The sequence below is a fragment of the Drosophila grimshawi genome, unplaced genomic scaffold (genome assembly GCF_018153295.1).
Source record: "Drosophila grimshawi isolate 15287-2541.00 unplaced genomic scaffold, ASM1815329v1 contig_44, whole genome shotgun sequence".
NCBI lineage: Eukaryota > Metazoa > Arthropoda > Insecta > Diptera > Drosophilidae > Drosophila > Drosophila grimshawi.
In genome coordinates, this window is record NW_025063240.1 from 910,564 (window position 1) to 927,359 (window position 16,796).

A 16,796-nucleotide genomic window follows, 5' to 3' on the forward strand; every position below is an offset into this window, starting at 1 on the left:
TTGTCGGAAGTACTTATACTCAGTTAAACGAAAGTATTGACGAATGCCGTTACAACTAACTATTTAACAGCTACAATCCAATACATATGGTCTATGATTTACTGACAAACAAATTGGTTTCTATGACAGCTAACACCAGATTCATCGTACAATATATATGAATATAGGTAGATGATGTACATTGTTAGTCTTTCTCTAATATCGGCATGAATGATTTGGCATTGGTTCGCGGAAGTTGACTAACATTTAATTAAAGTTGTGCAACAGTGTTACTTAAATATCTCAATATATATTTAAATGTGTTCATACTTTAAACTAAAAGTGTGGTTGTCTTAAGCGGATTCATTTTCTTAAATAATTTATGTGGAACTAAAGTCAAGTGCTTGTAAAACATGTAGTAATTTAGTCAAATTGTCATTGTTATACAATGGATGCTGATGATGATGAAGTTTTGGAAATAATGATTTAGATGTTTTTTGTTTTTGTTTTGAAAGCCATGCAAAACGTGTTTCTAAATATACGTTAATATATGTAGGTGACGTGGCTACTGTCAAAAAAAAAAAATATATTTATAATTACACATTTAAATTGATTGTTGCTTTTTATATTTAATGTACTTTCCTTCCATGAAATTGTTTTGAATATATTTAGTCTCTTTTGTCAATCTCGACGTAAGCTAGATATTGTCGTCGATCTTCATTAACTAAATCAAATTAATTAAAAGCAGATAAGTTCGATATTGGCAGACGTTACTGGCTGTGAATTATTCTGTCCAAAAACAACCAAAATAAAATGGAAATCAGTCATTTGGAAGTCAAAAAGCAGTTGGCCTCTGCGCTTTCGATGTATATTCTAAGTAAATAGTAATGCATATCTAAATTCTCTTGAATTATTACAATTATGGGAACTCACTAATAAATTAATGTGGCAGTCAAAAACAAATTACATTTCTTTCTAAAACACATCTGTTCACTTCACTTTATTCACATCGATTCATTTCTTCTTCTTCAAGTTGATGATCACACAATTGATATCGATCGACTTCGATATCAATGTTATGTACAGATGTCAAGTTAGTCTTATTACTGCTACATTAAGACCGAGTGATTCATCGGGATGCTATCGGTTTGCCAGGTGGGGGCCAATCAATAATAAATTCACTTCAATTTCATACAATACACGAATTGACGAACAGAAGCACAGACAGCCGGATAGATTGGTATGATTTGGTATGAAATATTTATTTTTGATTAAAACACACTCAAAAAAAAAAAATTCAACCTGCATTTTACAAAAATGTAATGCAATTTACTGGCTCATATTAGATTTTAGCTGTTGTCTATAAAAACTGTCTAAGATTTATACATTTTTAATATATATAAACAAGAAAGTTAACGTTGCAGTTGCTTTTTGTGTACACAGGAAAATTAAATAAGACCCTTAAAATTAGACACATTTTTTCAACATTTTCGATTATTGTATCCCGAACAATTTTTAAAATTTAGTGAGATTTTATTCTGAGTGCATTGTCGAATTCTAACTTAGAAAACGGATAAAATTTTAATTATTGCTAATTTTATTGAACCCAACACCACAAAGATAATTTTATAAAACTCAATTTTGGTATACAAGAAGTGCTTCCAAATGGCTTACGATCACAACGCCTAATCATCGGATTTTGGCTTTTCGTTGGAATTATTGGTGCACTGCTGAAGAGTATCTGGCTCACAAGTGTTTGTCGCCTTGCTGAAATACTGGCCCACCTCGCACTCGGCCTCGATCTTCTGGCCGTGCAGGCAGATGAAGTAGCCGCGACAATTATGCGTGTTCCACGCCAGTTGGCCATGCTTCCCGTTGCAGACGCCCACACGGTCTCCGTTCTCCAGAAGGCAGGTGCCGTCGTTCTGGCGACAGATGCCCAGCAGGCTGTCGTAGCTCTCACCGTTGCGGCAACGTTGCGAGACGGGCTCATCCTCGTCGCAGCTGATGTAGCGGCGACAGTCGCCCGGCTCTGCAATGGAGGTCATCACGTCGCCAATCAGATCACAGAGACTGGCAATATCTGTGAGCGGATCGGTGCAATACTTCTCAACTACTAAAGTTTGTTCCGTTGTCGCTGGATCAGCAGCTGTCTTAGGCGACAGCAGATCCTTCTCGTCGGTTAGCTCAAAGGCCTGGCACTGTTGCAGCGTTGCATTGAAGAAGTAACCCGCATAGCAGCGCTCCCTGCGCAGTTTATTTGAGACGCACAGGTAAAAGTTGTTGCAATTTGACTTATCCGGCATTAAGTGACCGTGTTTGCCCTCGCACAACTCCGGATTGGGCGGCTGATGCCCGCTGCTGCTGTTGTTCAAGGCACTCATCGTTTCATTAATTCCACTGACAACAACATAGGGGCAGGCGCCATCGTCCTGGGTGCACAACAACTGATCTGCATCAAAGTAGGAGCCGGCGCCGCAGCGTTGTGCCAACGCCACGCCCCCCGCACAAATGTAATACTTGGTGCAGTCCCTGGAGTCAGCCACGTAGCTGCCATTCTGCAGACTGGCACAGCTGTCAACGGCACTACTGTTGCCACTCCCACTTTCAACTGTCAGCTGTCCCAGCGGACACTTCTCCAACTCCGACTCCAGCCGGAACTCCGACTCATTTACACACCGCAGGAGCGTTGCATTAAAGCGCATCTTAGGTGGACAATCGACTAGAATGGCCAGTCCATGGACGCAAGCGTAGTACAAATTGCAGTAGACCTTGTGGGGCAGACGTGTGCCATGTGCGATTCCGGCGCAAGGATTAATGATGGTAAGATTGGCCAACGATTGGGCGGGTTGGCGGCACTGACCCTGATCCAGGCGACATTGTAACGTTAGGCTGTCAAAGTATTGACTCTCGGGGCAATAGAACAACTGAGTGTCATTCTGGCCAAGGCTGGAGTTCAACCGGAATTGAACCGAATTGAAACTGGAGCAATTGTAGTAGGCGCGACAGTTGTCCGCATGAGCTACCAAGCCAGCACCCTTGTGATGGGCACACACTGAATGGATGGGCAGACAACTGCCATCGTTGGGGCGACAGTAGCCGACATTGGCATCGAAGTAGCTGCCTTTGGAGCAGCTCTGAAGTAGAGCCGGCTGCTCCCGTAGACACAAATAAAAGCTTACACAGTCCTCCGGATGGGCAACGCTCTGGCCATCAGGCTGACCCACACAGCTGCCCGTGGGCAGTTGCTGCAGCATGGTCTGGCAACGCTCCACAGACTGACACCTGTTCAGGTGGTGGGCAAAGCTATGTCCGCGCAGACAGCTGCCCAAATGCCAGTCATCCGCGTCGCAGTAGTAGAAGAACTGGCTGCAATTCGATTCCGGCAATGGCAGAGCTCTCAGCTCACCCGGCTGGCAGGGGCGTCGCAGCCCGTTGCCCTGGCAGCTGCCATCGCTGGGCACACAGCCCAGCAGCGGCTCGAACTGTTGCAACTGACCACAGGATTTGACTATCCACTGATTCGCCTTGTTGCATTCCTCATACGAACGGCAACTGGTGGCCAAGGCCCGTATCTGTCCATTGGTGCAGCCCGTGGAGGAATCAGTTCTGTTGAACTCGACTGTGCACTGGCTCGCATTGTTGGGCAGGCAGTAGTTGAAGGTGCGACTAAAATACATGCCAAGTGGACATTGCTGTTTCCACCAGGCGTTCTCCATGCACATCAGGAATCGATCGCAGCTCGATGGATCTGCCCGCACAGCCAGCTGCTGGCAACTGGCCGGCTGCTCATCTGTGCTCTGGGTGCTATTCAGCCAGCTGCAGAAATCATCGCCCTCGTAGGCCGGCATTGGGAGACAGCTGCCTAGATGCGTGGCATAATACTGTCGCTTGGGGCAGTTCCTCAGTCGCCACTTGCCTGCCGCACAGCGAAAGTATTGCTGACAATTGTTGCCCCTTTCACTCTTGGTCGGAATAGTTTCGGATTCGCTGCTTGAATTGCAGGCGGGCAGACCTGATCTTCGGGCATAGCTACAGACCATGTCGTCGCGTGGCTCCAGGCAACGCTGCTGCTCCGGATTGTAGTAGCGCTCCTCGGAGCAGGTGCGTCGCCGCCAATTACCATCCAGGCATATCTCGTATTGAGAGCAATTCGCTGGCACAGACCGCTTGCTGTTTAATTCACAGGCGAACTGCAATGAATCAGTGGAGAAATTGTTGAATTGTATTAGTGATAAAAATAACAACTGTCGAAATCTGTTTTATTATAATTATAATTTTTATAATTTCTTTGATTGGCTTTGGGATGAATTGGTTAAGTCTGGGAAGCGTCTTGGCAACGCATGCGATTATTCTGTCTTTATAACAAATGATAAATGAGCCTCTAATGAATTTATTCACAAAATCAGACAAAAAAAAAAGTTGAAAAATGTCTTATTTGAATATTCAAAAATATCATTGAAAATAAGATTGAAGCAGATAGGACGATTTTTTACCATTTGGGTATCGAATTTTCACAACTCTCTTATTTGAACTCATTTAAGTACTGAAATAAAGATTTTGAATAGAAATCACAAAGCAATTGAATTGTAATTTCTTTCTAATTCGATTTTTTGAGAACCTCTTCAAGGTAGTCGAACTATTTTCAGTAATCCAGAAAATTGTCAATTTATTGCCCAATCGTAATTTTATTACACGAGTAAATAGTGAGTTTTTGTGATATAAAATTAAATCGAATTTTATGCAATAATTTAATTTTGTGCCGATAGTTCCTAAGATTCTAGCCGACTGCTTACAAAGATAGCTTCAAAACTGAAGGACTTTTACAGATGATATTCAACTAAATCTAAAAAAAAAGGAGATAATTATCGATAACATGAAATATTTTTTTATATAAATGAAGTATGAGAACAATAACAACTAATTTAAAGATAAGAACATACTCTTGTGGACTCTAAGATTGGCGAGTTCATACAGACAGACAGACAGAAATACAGACCAATGGGCAGCGCCAGATCGGTTGCTGCTGCTTATTAAGAATATATATGCCTTATGGCGTCGGAGATTCTTCATTCTGCTTCATTGCACGGAACGAATACAAATATTAACTTTAAACAATGACAAATTCCTGGATATCTGAGTTTTGTATTTCCTAGCAATTGCTTAATATTTATGCTTCACGTTATCAAGTATAAATTACTCTTAATAAAATCAGTATTCCTTACAACGACATATTTTTAGTATTATTTTCAACAAAATGTAATCAGTATGTAAGAAATTTAATTGTCAAGCCACAATTTTTTTGGATTTAAGATAATTATAAATATGGTTCAGAAAGATTAAAAGTATCGAATTGGCAGTTAAGGGCACATTTTACTTTTACTTTCTTTGCACCAAAATGTTATTTTATTTAATTTGCAGGTCACATTTGTTTTCCGAGCGTAGTTCGCATTTAAGCAGACACACAGACAGACAGACAGGTTACCAAATCGGCTGATAATGCTGATCAATTGTATATATACATTTTTAAGGGGTCGGACAGGTCTGCTACAATGTGCTACACAAATGGCGAAATAACTATAATATTCTCTGCCAGGGGTATATCAAATAGCGAAATAAAAGTTCAGCTTAGCGCACATGTGTGGTAAATAAACATACATATATTTGGATAGGTATAAAACTGGAGCAAGCGGAATTTCTCGTAATAATAGTAACTCATAAATAACATGCATATGTATAGGTATAGGTATATGTATATGTATATGTATACGTATATGTATATGTATATAAGTAAGTAATTTAAGACATCGTCTAAGGTCTACATGGGTTCAAGGCGTTGGTCGCATGTGTGGTATGAGTGTCGCAAAGTCTATGCAAGTTTCTGGAAGAGTTTCTTAAGGAATGAGACTGATCTTACTTTTTCCTCCGGCTCCACAGATCTCTTCTGTATGCCATGATCGTTCAAAGCGCACAATTGCAGAGTGGGATCATAGAGGTAGTCTTTTTGGCAGCTATGGTAGGTGGCACCTTCAACACTGCCATCGCAGAGGCAGAATCCTTCGAATGTATTCTGCGCTGCAAATACCGTGATTGTGGTTCGACCCGCACACTCTTGAGGATCACAGACGCCTGTGACTACATCCACACACAGACCCAGGGCCGAATTGAACTCGCGTCCAACTGGGCACTGATAAAATGTTGGCACAGTGTCACAGGAGCAGAATCCATTAGTTGTATTGCGCGCTGCGAACGATTCGAATTTCTTGAGAGTTTTGCATAGTTCCGGATCACAGGCATGTGTGACACATATGTTCAGAGTCTGATCGTAGATCTTATATTCTCCACAGCTCTCAAAGCTGGCACTGCCATCGGCTTGGCATGTACAGAAGCCATTAGCCGAATCTTTGGCTGCAAATGTCGTTACCCCAATTGCAGCTCGATTCTGGCACTGTGCCACATCACACAACAAGTCTTCAGTGGTTGCGGCCTTTGCCTTAGGGAGGCATATGCCCAGCGTGGCATCGTATTGTTTGTTGTCGAGGCATTCCAGATAGGTGGCAACACCTTCAAGGCACAGACAGAAGCCAGAAGTTGTATTTAGCGCCGCGAAGTTCGAATTGTCTTTCATTGTGGCACATTGTCCTGGTGTACAGACAGAGCAAGGCGCCTGTTAAAAAAAATTAATTATATTAGAAATCGGATAACAATTCAAATACTCCAAATCAAACCCACCTCGCGTATCATGCATACTCTTTCGCCAGCATTATAGTATTTACCACTCAGACAGTTCTCGTAAATTGCCTCACCACCCTCACACACGCAGAAGCTAGTGTCGTCCGCCTCGTTTGAGGAGGGGAATGTTTGGTATTCGCCCAAGCAAGAACACTGCTCTGAGTCACAGTAGCTGGCCATGCAGCCATTCTATTGAACATATTGAACATGAGTGACGACATCAACTATAGCGATAATAAATTGAATGAGTGGCTTACCACAGGCTCCAAGCATATTCCTAACACGGCATCAAACTGCTTATTGTCGAGACACGGACTGTAATTTGGTAAGCCTTCCTGACAGTAGCAAAATCCGTCAGTGCCATTATTAGCAGCGTAGGCCTCATTCTCGGCAAGAACATCACACTGCGACGCATCACAGACACTGGGACCCTACAATTTAAACAGAACGACAGTAAATGATGAGAGTTAGTGTATAATAAATTCAGTCGTCACACAGCAAGCTTACCGCTGGCTCCAAGCAAATCAGCAGGTCTGGATCGAATTCGAATTCCAGAAGACATGGGGTATATACACCGCAAAAGTCTTTGCAGAGACAAAAGCCAGCTGGGGTATTCGATGGGAAAACCAGATTGTCTGGGCCACTCACACACTGAGTCGAATCACACTCATTGCAAGGGCATGTGGTAGGTTCCTGCAAAATTATATGATGGCAATTACCCAATGAAATGGTCGGATCAGGATATTAGCCTAGAGCACTTACAGCGGGGACCAAACAGATGCCTAGAGTTGCATCGAAAATCATATTATTCAGGCATTGTTTAAAAGATGGCACCTCATCCGTGCACATGCAGAATCCAGTGTCTGTATCCAGAGCCGGGAATGTGACAAAATTTGGCTGGTTAACGCAATAGGTGCTACAGCATCTTGGCTATAATATTGTTGGATTTAAAGAGAAACAGCACATCAAATTAAACGTGAAAGAGCAGACATCGTCGGTACTCCGAAGGAAGCAATCAATTGGTAGAATAGACTTAACTTACATCAGGAATTGGTATAAGGACGCACAGTTCCAGTTCGGAATTGAAGGTATATCCGCGGGGACAGGGCACTGGCGTCGGCTCGCCGGCACGGCACAGACAGAAACTATTGGGATCATCGTAGTTCACGGAAACAGAGTATTCTGGTGTGTCGACACATACTTCTGGATCGCAAGGGCCCGTCTAAAATGAAATGGTATTAGAACATTTTCAACCCTTTTTATCAGACTTCGAGAGAGCATCCTTACAAAAGTGCATGCGCCCAACGCTGCATCAAAACTCAAGCCGGATGGACAGTTATTTAGATACGCGCCATCGGACTGGCATAGACAGAAGGTGGTATTATCACAAGTTAGCGATGGGTAGACCTGATTCACATTGGCCTTCTTGCATTGTGATTGATCACATGAGGTCTGCAATTGATAAATAAGGGAACTTTAGCGAACAGTACCTTTGTTCCGAGCAACATGCAACTCACACTTGGCGTGGCCAGACAAACCAAAAAGGTTGGACTAAACTCTGTGTTAGGGAGACACGATCGAATCGTGGCAATATTGTTGACGCACAAATAGAACCTTGTCACATCGCCGGCAATGGCAATGGCAGTTCGATCAGCTGCTGTGGCACATTGGTTGGCCTCACACGTCACATTGCTGGAGCACTTGCCGATTGCCGAATTGAAGCCCGCGCCGGGCCCACAGTTCACCACCTGGGGAACACCATCGGTGCACTTATAGTACTTGGAGCAGATAGGATTAGCGACATTGCCCGAACCACAACTACAGGGATTTATACACTTGCCGGTGACATCGATGGCACAGGCATCGCCATCGAACCACTCGCCACTGGGACAGCTGGACGGAACGGATACTCCATCGATGCATGTGCTGTAGGCAGTGCAATCGCTGGGATTTATCATTTGATAGCCATTGGGCTTGTTGTTGCACACCCAGCATGTAGCCTCGGTATCGGGCACACAAATGTTTTCACAGCTGCTGAAGATGTTGCCCTGACCACAGGAGCCATCGATCAGCTGACCATTGACACATATCTGATACATGGCGCATTCGGTGGGATGCGGCACCATGCTGCCCTCGTCCATGCCATCGGGGCAGTTGCAGTCATTCTCCGCGGCACGTCGCGTGCGCGCATTCGGTTCCAGCAACTTGTTCTCGGGACACTGATTGTCGTCATCGGGGCGACAGATGCCAACAGACGCATCGAAGTAGTAGCCACCAGTGCAGGACTCTTGAATCCACTTGCCAGCGATACAGGCCAAATAGTTCCAGCAGTCAGCTCCTGCGACCGCAGCTTCGACTCCACTGCACGGGTTACCATCAATAGCAGGGGGTGTCTCAGTGGTGATGATGGGCACAGTTTCTGTGGTGCTGCTTGAGTCTGTGGCTCCCGTGTCGCATTGCGGACACACATTGTTTTCATCCACCAAACAAATCCGGAGCTGGGTATCAAAGTAGCTGCCGCTTGGGCAGGTCTTCGACTCCCAATTGCCATCCTGACACACAAAATACTGATTGCAATTATTCGCATCGTCTGTCAGGGTGCCATCCACGCAGTCTGTCGACGAGCTGTCCGGGCAGCAGCCACTGCTGTCCACCGCGCAATTGCCAAGTTCACCGTCAAAGTAATTGCCTTGCAGACAATCGCCGGGAATGAGTTCACCATTGACGCAGGTGAAGTACATACGGCAGTTATCCGGATTGGGTACCATCTCTCCACTGCTAGAGCCATCGGAGCAACCGCAGTCGGAGGGTGATGCGGTGGTTGTCGAAGTGGAGCTGTCATCACTTGGACATGTGCCGGGCACACAGTGCGGACCGGACTCTTCAAAGTATGAGCCCGTTGGGCACTCTTGAGAGGTGGCCATTTGATTGTAGCACACATAGAAGATGGTGCACTTGTCAGCATCAGCGACCGCTGATCCATCGGCCTTCCCAACGCAGAAGTTCTCCCAGCAATGGGAATTATTCTCATCAACGACACAGCTCGCAACGCTGTCATCGAAATAGGTGCCACTGGCGCAGGTTTTCTGAGTGGTCTGGCCGTCCTCGCAGACGTAGTAGTTCAGGCAGGATGTTTCGCTGGCAATAACTTCACCAGTTGTTTTGGTCAGGCAGAAATTTTGCCAACACACGGATTCGGTGTCGGGCACGCATCCATTTGTGGTTATGTCAAACATGCTGCCTGCATCACAGACTTGAGGATAGGCCACCTGATCGTCACAGATGAAGAATTCCCCGCAGTAGCCAGTCTTGGACAGATATGCACCACTCACCTCACTACTGCAAACATTACTTGGCTGCGGGTGGAGCACATGAAGTTAGTTTAGCATTTAGTCAAGATCTGGTATTCATTATATAAATATTATTTCTTGTGTCCGTCCGGGAAAGAACGAAAACTTGAGAAATTAATTCAAATCCGATCACTTACCTCCGCCAAGGGTGCGGCCAAGCTCAGTTTGCAGAGGCCACGTCTTGCTGTTGAGCATTTGCCGGACTTGGAATTGTACTCCTTGCCGGCTGGGCATTTAAGGGAGCGCACGGTATTCTTGTTGGAGCAGCGGTAGTAACTGGCACAGCTGGTAGGATTTGGCCAGTGGGGTGCCAATCCACGCAATTTCCTGTAGACGCACTCAGGATCGGCAGCGCTGGCAAGGGTTGCCACTGCGGCGAATGTAACCACAGTAAGCAGAGTAACTGTTGTAAAGGTATGGAGAAAGAAAGAAAATGTTAACTCCTTTTGCTAGATTCTCCTTTTTTCCTTTGGGTGGCTGACCTTTCATTTCGGTGCACAAATATTCCACGGCTATTGTTATAATTGCACTCCGCACAGTTACCAAAATTTCAAAGCCTTTATATACATAACAAATAACATTGATTTCTGCTTATCAGCATCGTTCGATCAGTGCGTTCTTATCAGCATTGTCGGTCATGTTCGACATAGTTTTTAATTGAGTTCGAACCTTAGCACCCATCAATTCCGGGAAGACAACAAATCTAGTGTATAGAGACGCACTCAAACCACTCCCCGTTATAGTGCTTGAGTGTTTATGAATGAAGAGCACAATTTGAAACATAGAAGATAAAATACCTAGAAGTCTTTGCATATGTACATTTATTCATATTAAATTATAATTTTTATTATTATGGTTATTAGGCGCAAACAGTATCGCATGTTTGATTCTTCGAGTCCCAGTAGAGATTAGATGGGCATCGTTTTATATAACCCTGCGTTCCATCGCATTGGATAAACAAATGACAGTCATAGGGATGTGGCAGGTACTGCATACCAGGATGGCTTCTGCACATGGCATCAGCATCCACATCACAACATCCTGTTGTTATTGGTATGGGAATTGTAGTCGCTTTCGTATCTGTCGCCGTTGTTGTGGTCCAAATTGATGAAGCCTGTGTCAACTCTGTTGGGGGAACGTGTGTAGTAGAATCATCTGGAAATTGTGTTTCGGTAACGAGCGTGGATGTTTTGGGTTCAGTTGGAGGCTGTGTCAATTCTGTCGACGCTGCATCTGTTGTAGCATCCGACTGCTCTGTGAGTGGAGTATCACTTGAAATCTGTGTTGTTCCAGTGGGCAATGCCTGTGTTGAAGATGAAGTTTTTAGTGTCTCTGTTGATTCATCGTCGGTCGGTGTTGCTCTTGATTGAGTCGTTGATGGAACTGTTGTTGTTGTTGTTGTTGTCGTTGTCGTAGTCGATGGAGTGGGCTTGACGCATAGTTTTGCATGGAGAGCTGTTATCAGCAACAGCAGCTGCAATCCTACAAATATCCAGGAGACCACTGAAATAAACAGAGACATTCCTTGACATATCTCTCAGGTAATTAAAGGCAACTTGCTTCTAACAAAACTCACGTTTCATCTTGTTCGGAGTTCAAGTAGCTGTCAGCACTAGAGCAACTGCAAGCGATTCTATTTGTATTTATATTGTTTGAAAATGCATCATCGTCCATTTGTCTTATCAATATCTAATTAGCATTTGACATGCCACTAATACTTTTATCTTATCTGAATAATGATATGATTTGCATTATAGTTACACATTTCAATTAAATCACCAACGTCAACTTTAGACAATAAATAGCAAACAAATTGACCACTAGAAAATTTTCTTAGTAATAGCGTAATAAATTGATTTTGGCCAAATTTAATTTCTTATTTGGTTTATTATATTTTTTATGTCATTATTGGAAGGGGTTCTTTTGAGTAGAGTATAAGCCGTTAGGCATATTTTATCGCAAAAAACATGTATTTATTTAATTTTTAAGCTGCCTAAAAGTATGCCAAGCAAAATTTAACCATACTGTTATTTAGTATCAACAATCTTTAAATTTGGAGTAAATCTTTAAAGCGTATGGTAGTAACAATCTAGTCCATATAAATATTATTCGCTTCTACCATTCTTACCACATTCAACCACATATTTATGTAATTTATTTTTGTATATATTTACATATTTAAAGGAGTTAATCAACTATTATATCTTTGTGTCCGACAGTATTTTGTGATTTTATCCACGCAACTATATCAATTTAATGAAAGGGTCGATTAACAGTGAAGGCATGTGAATTGACTTATTTGTGTCAGCTATCAATATCCATTTGTTAGCAACTGCAAATCGATTAATAGTAAAAAAAGTACTAGGGAACTGTGAATAATATTAATTCTAATGTTTTATTAACATTGCAGTCATAATGAACCCAATTGGCAGGACAGCAGAAATAAATTAGAGCACTTTAAACATGAGAGGCAAACAGATACTTTTTTATTTAATTGTTTTCATTACAACATAATTTATTTTAATATCAAATATCAAATTAATGGCATTATATGAAATAATCATTTTCAATGCAATCAATGTTAATGCTAATCCATTTGAGGAATTAACTACATTCGAAACGTCAACTATTGAGCCCATCAACTGAAATACTAACTTATTCTACAATTAAAATAGAAACGACATTAGAACCAAGTGTTATTTGTGATGAGGGAATGGAAAGTGTTTATATGGTTATGCAATTTCGAATTCTTGTTCTAATATTCTCTATATATCTCTCACTAAGAGATTTCTCTTGCGATTCGCAACATTATAAATTATATTGTGAATCACATTGTGAATCATCTGGAGATCCATTTATATATATGATTTCTGATTATACCCTATTTATTAAGTGCGTTCATATTGAATTTGGAAACAAAGAAAATTAAATTAAATTAACTAAATGTTATTAATAATTTAATTTTAATTACTCAAATAATTAAGTAATAAATGAAATATTACCTATTTGAGAGAGACTCAGACTGCTCATTGTTTGGCCTTCCTGTAGAACATGTTCCAGAGTCAATCTTTGGCCTAATTCTGCAGTGGCATCCTTGAAGAAACCTGCGATTACTCAATTGGAGTTTTAACTCCTGTTTCGACAATTCCTCGATTATCAAATATACTTAAATGTTTTTTGCTATTTAAGCCATGAGAAGCTCGTCTTCTTCGTCTGTCATTATGGCTATTCGAATGGTAGTCGTTGCCCATCTTGGACACCTTGGGCCATTGGCCATCTTAAATTGACTAGATTCAACTGGAGCATTTTACATTTATAATAATATAAATCTACTTTATTGATTTAGGGAAAAATCAGTTGGCTGCCTTCGGAAACATAACAAATTTAAAAATACAAATGGTTGCACCAAATAAATACACTTCATAAACTGGAACAGCAAAGAAATGTTGTTATCACGGACAAGAAAAGTACGGAAGATAAATATCTACAGTCACTGCGAAACACATTTTTATCAACAGTTGCAAGTACAACAAACTTTAACCTTGAAATTGGTATCAAACTAACCTTAGCCAATATCTCTCGCAAATTCGTAGCCCACCCAAATTGCAAAAACTTATACTTTCCGCAGTTTTAATACATTTAACATGAACCTTAGAAATTGTTTAATTCTTCCAGAAGGTTATTTTCCACCTGCTAGTAACTGGTAGTCAGCCAGCACTCGGCAACGAGCACGCCTGTTTTCTATAGTGAAACAATAGAGGGTATTTAACATTTGGCGTGCCTGAGAAAAGTATTCTCTGCTCGTATTATTGTTTATGCCAACTTTTTATATTAGTCAAAGAATTTCTGAAAGACAACACATAAATTGTGTATGAAAAAATGATCACGAAACCAATTATCAAATTCACAGACATAACAAGTGTAATCAAAAGATTAAAGGCTGCGTTTCTTCCAGCTTTTTATCTGAAATGGTATAAAAGAGTAGGTGCTGAGTTTTTGAAGACAGTGGAAATTATTTGTGTAACGAGACAAAATGAGAGCGTTCAGTAAGTATTAACAATTAACAATTCGATTGCTTACCTAAATCATTTATCCTACAGCATTTGCAATTGTTGGCTTGATGGTTGTGCTTGGAACCAGTGCACAAAGTTTGCAAGACGTAAGTGAATATGAATAATGAATATGAATATGTATATGAGTTCAATATTTGAGTTTGCATTTCAGCAATGTAGGGGAATTGAATACGATTTGATCCCTCACCCGGCTGATAAGAAGAAGTTCATAGTGTGCGTCTTCGAAGTCCCAGAAGAGCGCACGTGTGCAAATGATCATTGTTTTGATCCTAAATTGAAAAGCTGCTCCGAGATTGCTTGCAATCCGATTGTGCCCAGTGACAAAGCGGTCGCAGTTGCGTATTGCCATGACTTGGGCCCAGCAGAGAGGATACCTTCGGTGGATTGCTCCCACTTCTGGATATGTTTGGGCGACTTGGATCCCGTTTATGTGGCATGCCCGGATGGCAAACACTACTCACGTTCTGAGCAGGCTTGCATCTCGCCACCGCTGGCCAAGTGCACCACCCACGAGAAACTGTGCGCCTTCCCCGAGACCGCCTTCTATCCTGCCGAGAACTGTAATGAGTACTACGCATGCGACAAAAAGAATCTGGTGAAGCACACCTGTCTCTACGGTCAGGCCTACAGTGCGGAGAGCACATCGTGCGTCCCGGACTTCGATCACTCCTGTGCCGCTCCCACAAAACCAGATTGCCAGAATCCGGCCAACGCTGATGCCTACTTCTCGCATAGCGACTGCTCCAAGTTCTACGTTTGCATTCAGACCCAAGTCTACGAGGGAAAGTGCGCCAATGGCTTCGGATTTGACAGACAGAGTTCGAATTGTATGCCGGGCATCTGTAATGCTTAGATTCTAAAATTAAAAAAAAAAAAAGTTTAATAAATTATTGGATACAGCATGTAAGTTTTTGTTATACCCTAGAAAATTTTAAAATGTAATCACAAAGCATGAAACACATTAAAGTAAATATCTTCATCGTCGATCAACTGTCTGTCTCGCATAGCTCTTATTTAATGGAAAACTTTATTGATTTCCAAGATTCCCAAACCAAATCACCACTTATTAGTATTATTATGCCATTAGGAACTGTGCTAAATAGTCAACAACAGACTATTAAATGACAATTATATAGTGTGGGAAATCTTATTTCTATTATTTATTGAGCTTAATAAATGTCAAAGCTATGTTATGATGGAAGGAGTGTTCTAATGCTCGAGATGCCATAGATAGGTCCGTTTTCATTTTAATATTTTATATGATCACTCCGATCTCAGAGTCTTCAATAAATAAAGACTTCAAATGTCAAATATATGCATCAAGTTTGTTACGATTTATTGACAACAGTTCCACAGATTCCACAAAATCGATAAGCATCAAAAACTTTTAAATTTTATTAGATATGGCTTTCAAATAAGTTTTGAATATATCTTGATGAAATATTGATTGAGTTGATGGTATCTCTTTATCTCGATAAGAACATTCTTATTTGCCATATAATTCAAGAACTTCCACATATTTCTCTCACCTATATACATAAATCTAACAGTCCAAAGTATCAAAGTAATACAAATAATTTAGCATAGCTATAATATAAGCCATTTAAAATGCATTTATTTATTTTGTGTGCAATTCATATTTTTCTGATAAATTTCAGTTGCACTTTTATTACAAACATATTTTGTCACAAGTAAGCAACTTGGAGTTCCAATATAGGAACGGAGGGCAAATCTTCACGAATGGCAGATAGTCGCACTGGATAAAACGAGTGCAGTCTCCTGGGAATGGTATGAAAACCTCCTTCTGAGCAGCACACAGAGCGAAAAGACTCTGAATATGTTCATCTCGGCTAGAAGTCGAATTCGAGCTGTGATTGAAATTTGTTGGTTTTATAATGCTTTTAATTTCACATCGTTGCAATTGGGGTTTCCAACACGATTCAGGTGGGCAACTCAGAGTGCGTTTCTCATAGTAGAGATTGCAATCCCCTGGATAGGGTATATGTGTCAAGTCATTGGTTTGATCGCCAATGAGTGTTTGTGGGGTAGAGAATCCAATCAAGACAGACAGGCCGGAAACTATCCAAATTTGCAAATTCACTGTCAAAATAATAATTATCAATTAAAAATTAACAATTACCAATTATACGTTTGATGGTCTTAAATTACTCACTTTTATTTCCGTTGACAAGTGCAGACAAAGTTAGTAAGTTGCGATGTTTTATACCATTTCTTAGGGAGCCCTTATCGCAATATCAACGTTATTACCAAGTCAATAGTAATATTTAACAACAAGACAATAAGCAGAATAAGAATAAGAACAATAAGAAGACAAGATATATTGAATTATATCTAGGTATTTAAATAGTAAGCACTTCATAGCTAAATGCGGTAAAATTTCAACAGCTAAGAATGTAAGAAGACAAAACAGATATTTAGAAAGCACTTGACAATATTTACACATCATACACTTACACTTAAGCTGTTTTATTGATTCTCTGAAAGGCTTAAAGATACCGGCGATTACACTGATAAGCCAAAATATAAAAAGGCGCTTGTAAGTGCCAAGAGCATTGAGTGCTTTCTCTGACTTCTGCTGATCAAACCAAAAGTAATTACCAATTAAGCGACACTAGAAATTCAACTGATTTATTTACTCATA

At 41.2% G+C, this 16,796-nt stretch overlaps 4 protein-coding genes across 4 annotated transcripts; 1 reads left to right on the top strand and 3 right to left on the bottom strand.

Moving 5' to 3' along the window:
- Positions 1-1,529: 1,529 nt before the first annotated feature.
- On the bottom strand, positions 1,530-10,550 carry LOC6557286 (zonadhesin). Its single transcript, XM_043215306.1, has 11 exons — positions 10,544-10,550; positions 10,199-10,464; positions 8,229-10,067; positions 7,999-8,163; positions 7,754-7,933; positions 7,474-7,641; positions 7,219-7,404; positions 6,969-7,142; positions 6,712-6,900; positions 5,897-6,646; positions 1,530-4,172 (listed from the first exon to the last, which is right to left on the bottom strand). Exons 1-11 carry the CDS (start codon positions 10,548-10,550, stop codon positions 1,665-1,667), a joined length of 6,432 nt encoding a protein of 2,143 aa, XP_043071241.1. The 3' UTR covers positions 1,530-1,664.
- A 317-nt stretch (positions 10,551-10,867) lies between these two features.
- LOC116806489 (cell wall protein DAN4) lies at positions 10,868-11,680 on the bottom strand. The gene is made up of 2 exons (XM_032743065.1): positions 11,638-11,680; positions 10,868-11,564 (listed from the first exon to the last, which is right to left on the bottom strand). Exons 1-2 carry the CDS (start codon positions 11,642-11,644, stop codon positions 10,921-10,923), a joined length of 651 nt encoding a protein of 216 aa, XP_032598956.1. The 5' UTR covers positions 11,645-11,680; the 3' UTR covers positions 10,868-10,920.
- A 2,392-nt stretch (positions 11,681-14,072) lies between these two features.
- LOC6557245 lies at positions 14,073-15,001 on the top strand. The gene is made up of 3 exons (XM_032742923.2): positions 14,073-14,107; positions 14,162-14,220; positions 14,286-15,001. Exons 1-3 carry the CDS (start codon positions 14,095-14,097, stop codon positions 14,985-14,987), a joined length of 774 nt encoding a protein of 257 aa, XP_032598814.2. The 5' UTR covers positions 14,073-14,094; the 3' UTR covers positions 14,988-15,001.
- Positions 15,002-15,803: 802 nt separating this feature from the next.
- Positions 15,804-16,795, bottom strand: LOC116804977. The gene is made up of 2 exons (XM_032734236.1): positions 16,792-16,795; positions 15,804-16,234 (listed from the first exon to the last, which is right to left on the bottom strand). Exons 1-2 carry the CDS (start codon positions 16,793-16,795, stop codon positions 15,804-15,806), a joined length of 435 nt encoding a protein of 144 aa, XP_032590127.1.
- Position 16,796: the final 1 nt, after the last annotated feature.

What these genes read in the sequence shown, in the direction of transcription:
- LOC6557286 (XM_043215306.1), bottom strand. An exon ending in TGATTTGCTTGGAGCCAGCG is followed by an intron (nt 7,143 to 7,218) that starts GTAAGCTTGCTG and finishes TTTAAATTGTAG; the next exon opens with GGTCCCAGTGTCTGTGATGC. An exon ending in CTGTGGAGCCGGAGGAAAAA is followed by an intron (nt 4,173 to 5,896) that starts GTAAGATCAGTC and finishes GATTCATTGCAG; the next exon opens with TTCGCCTGTGAATTAAACAG.
- LOC6557245 (XM_032742923.2), top strand. An exon ending in GTGCACAAAGTTTGCAAGAC is followed by an intron (nt 14,221 to 14,285) that starts GTAAGTGAATAT and finishes TTTGCATTTCAG; the next exon opens with CAATGTAGGGGAATTGAATA.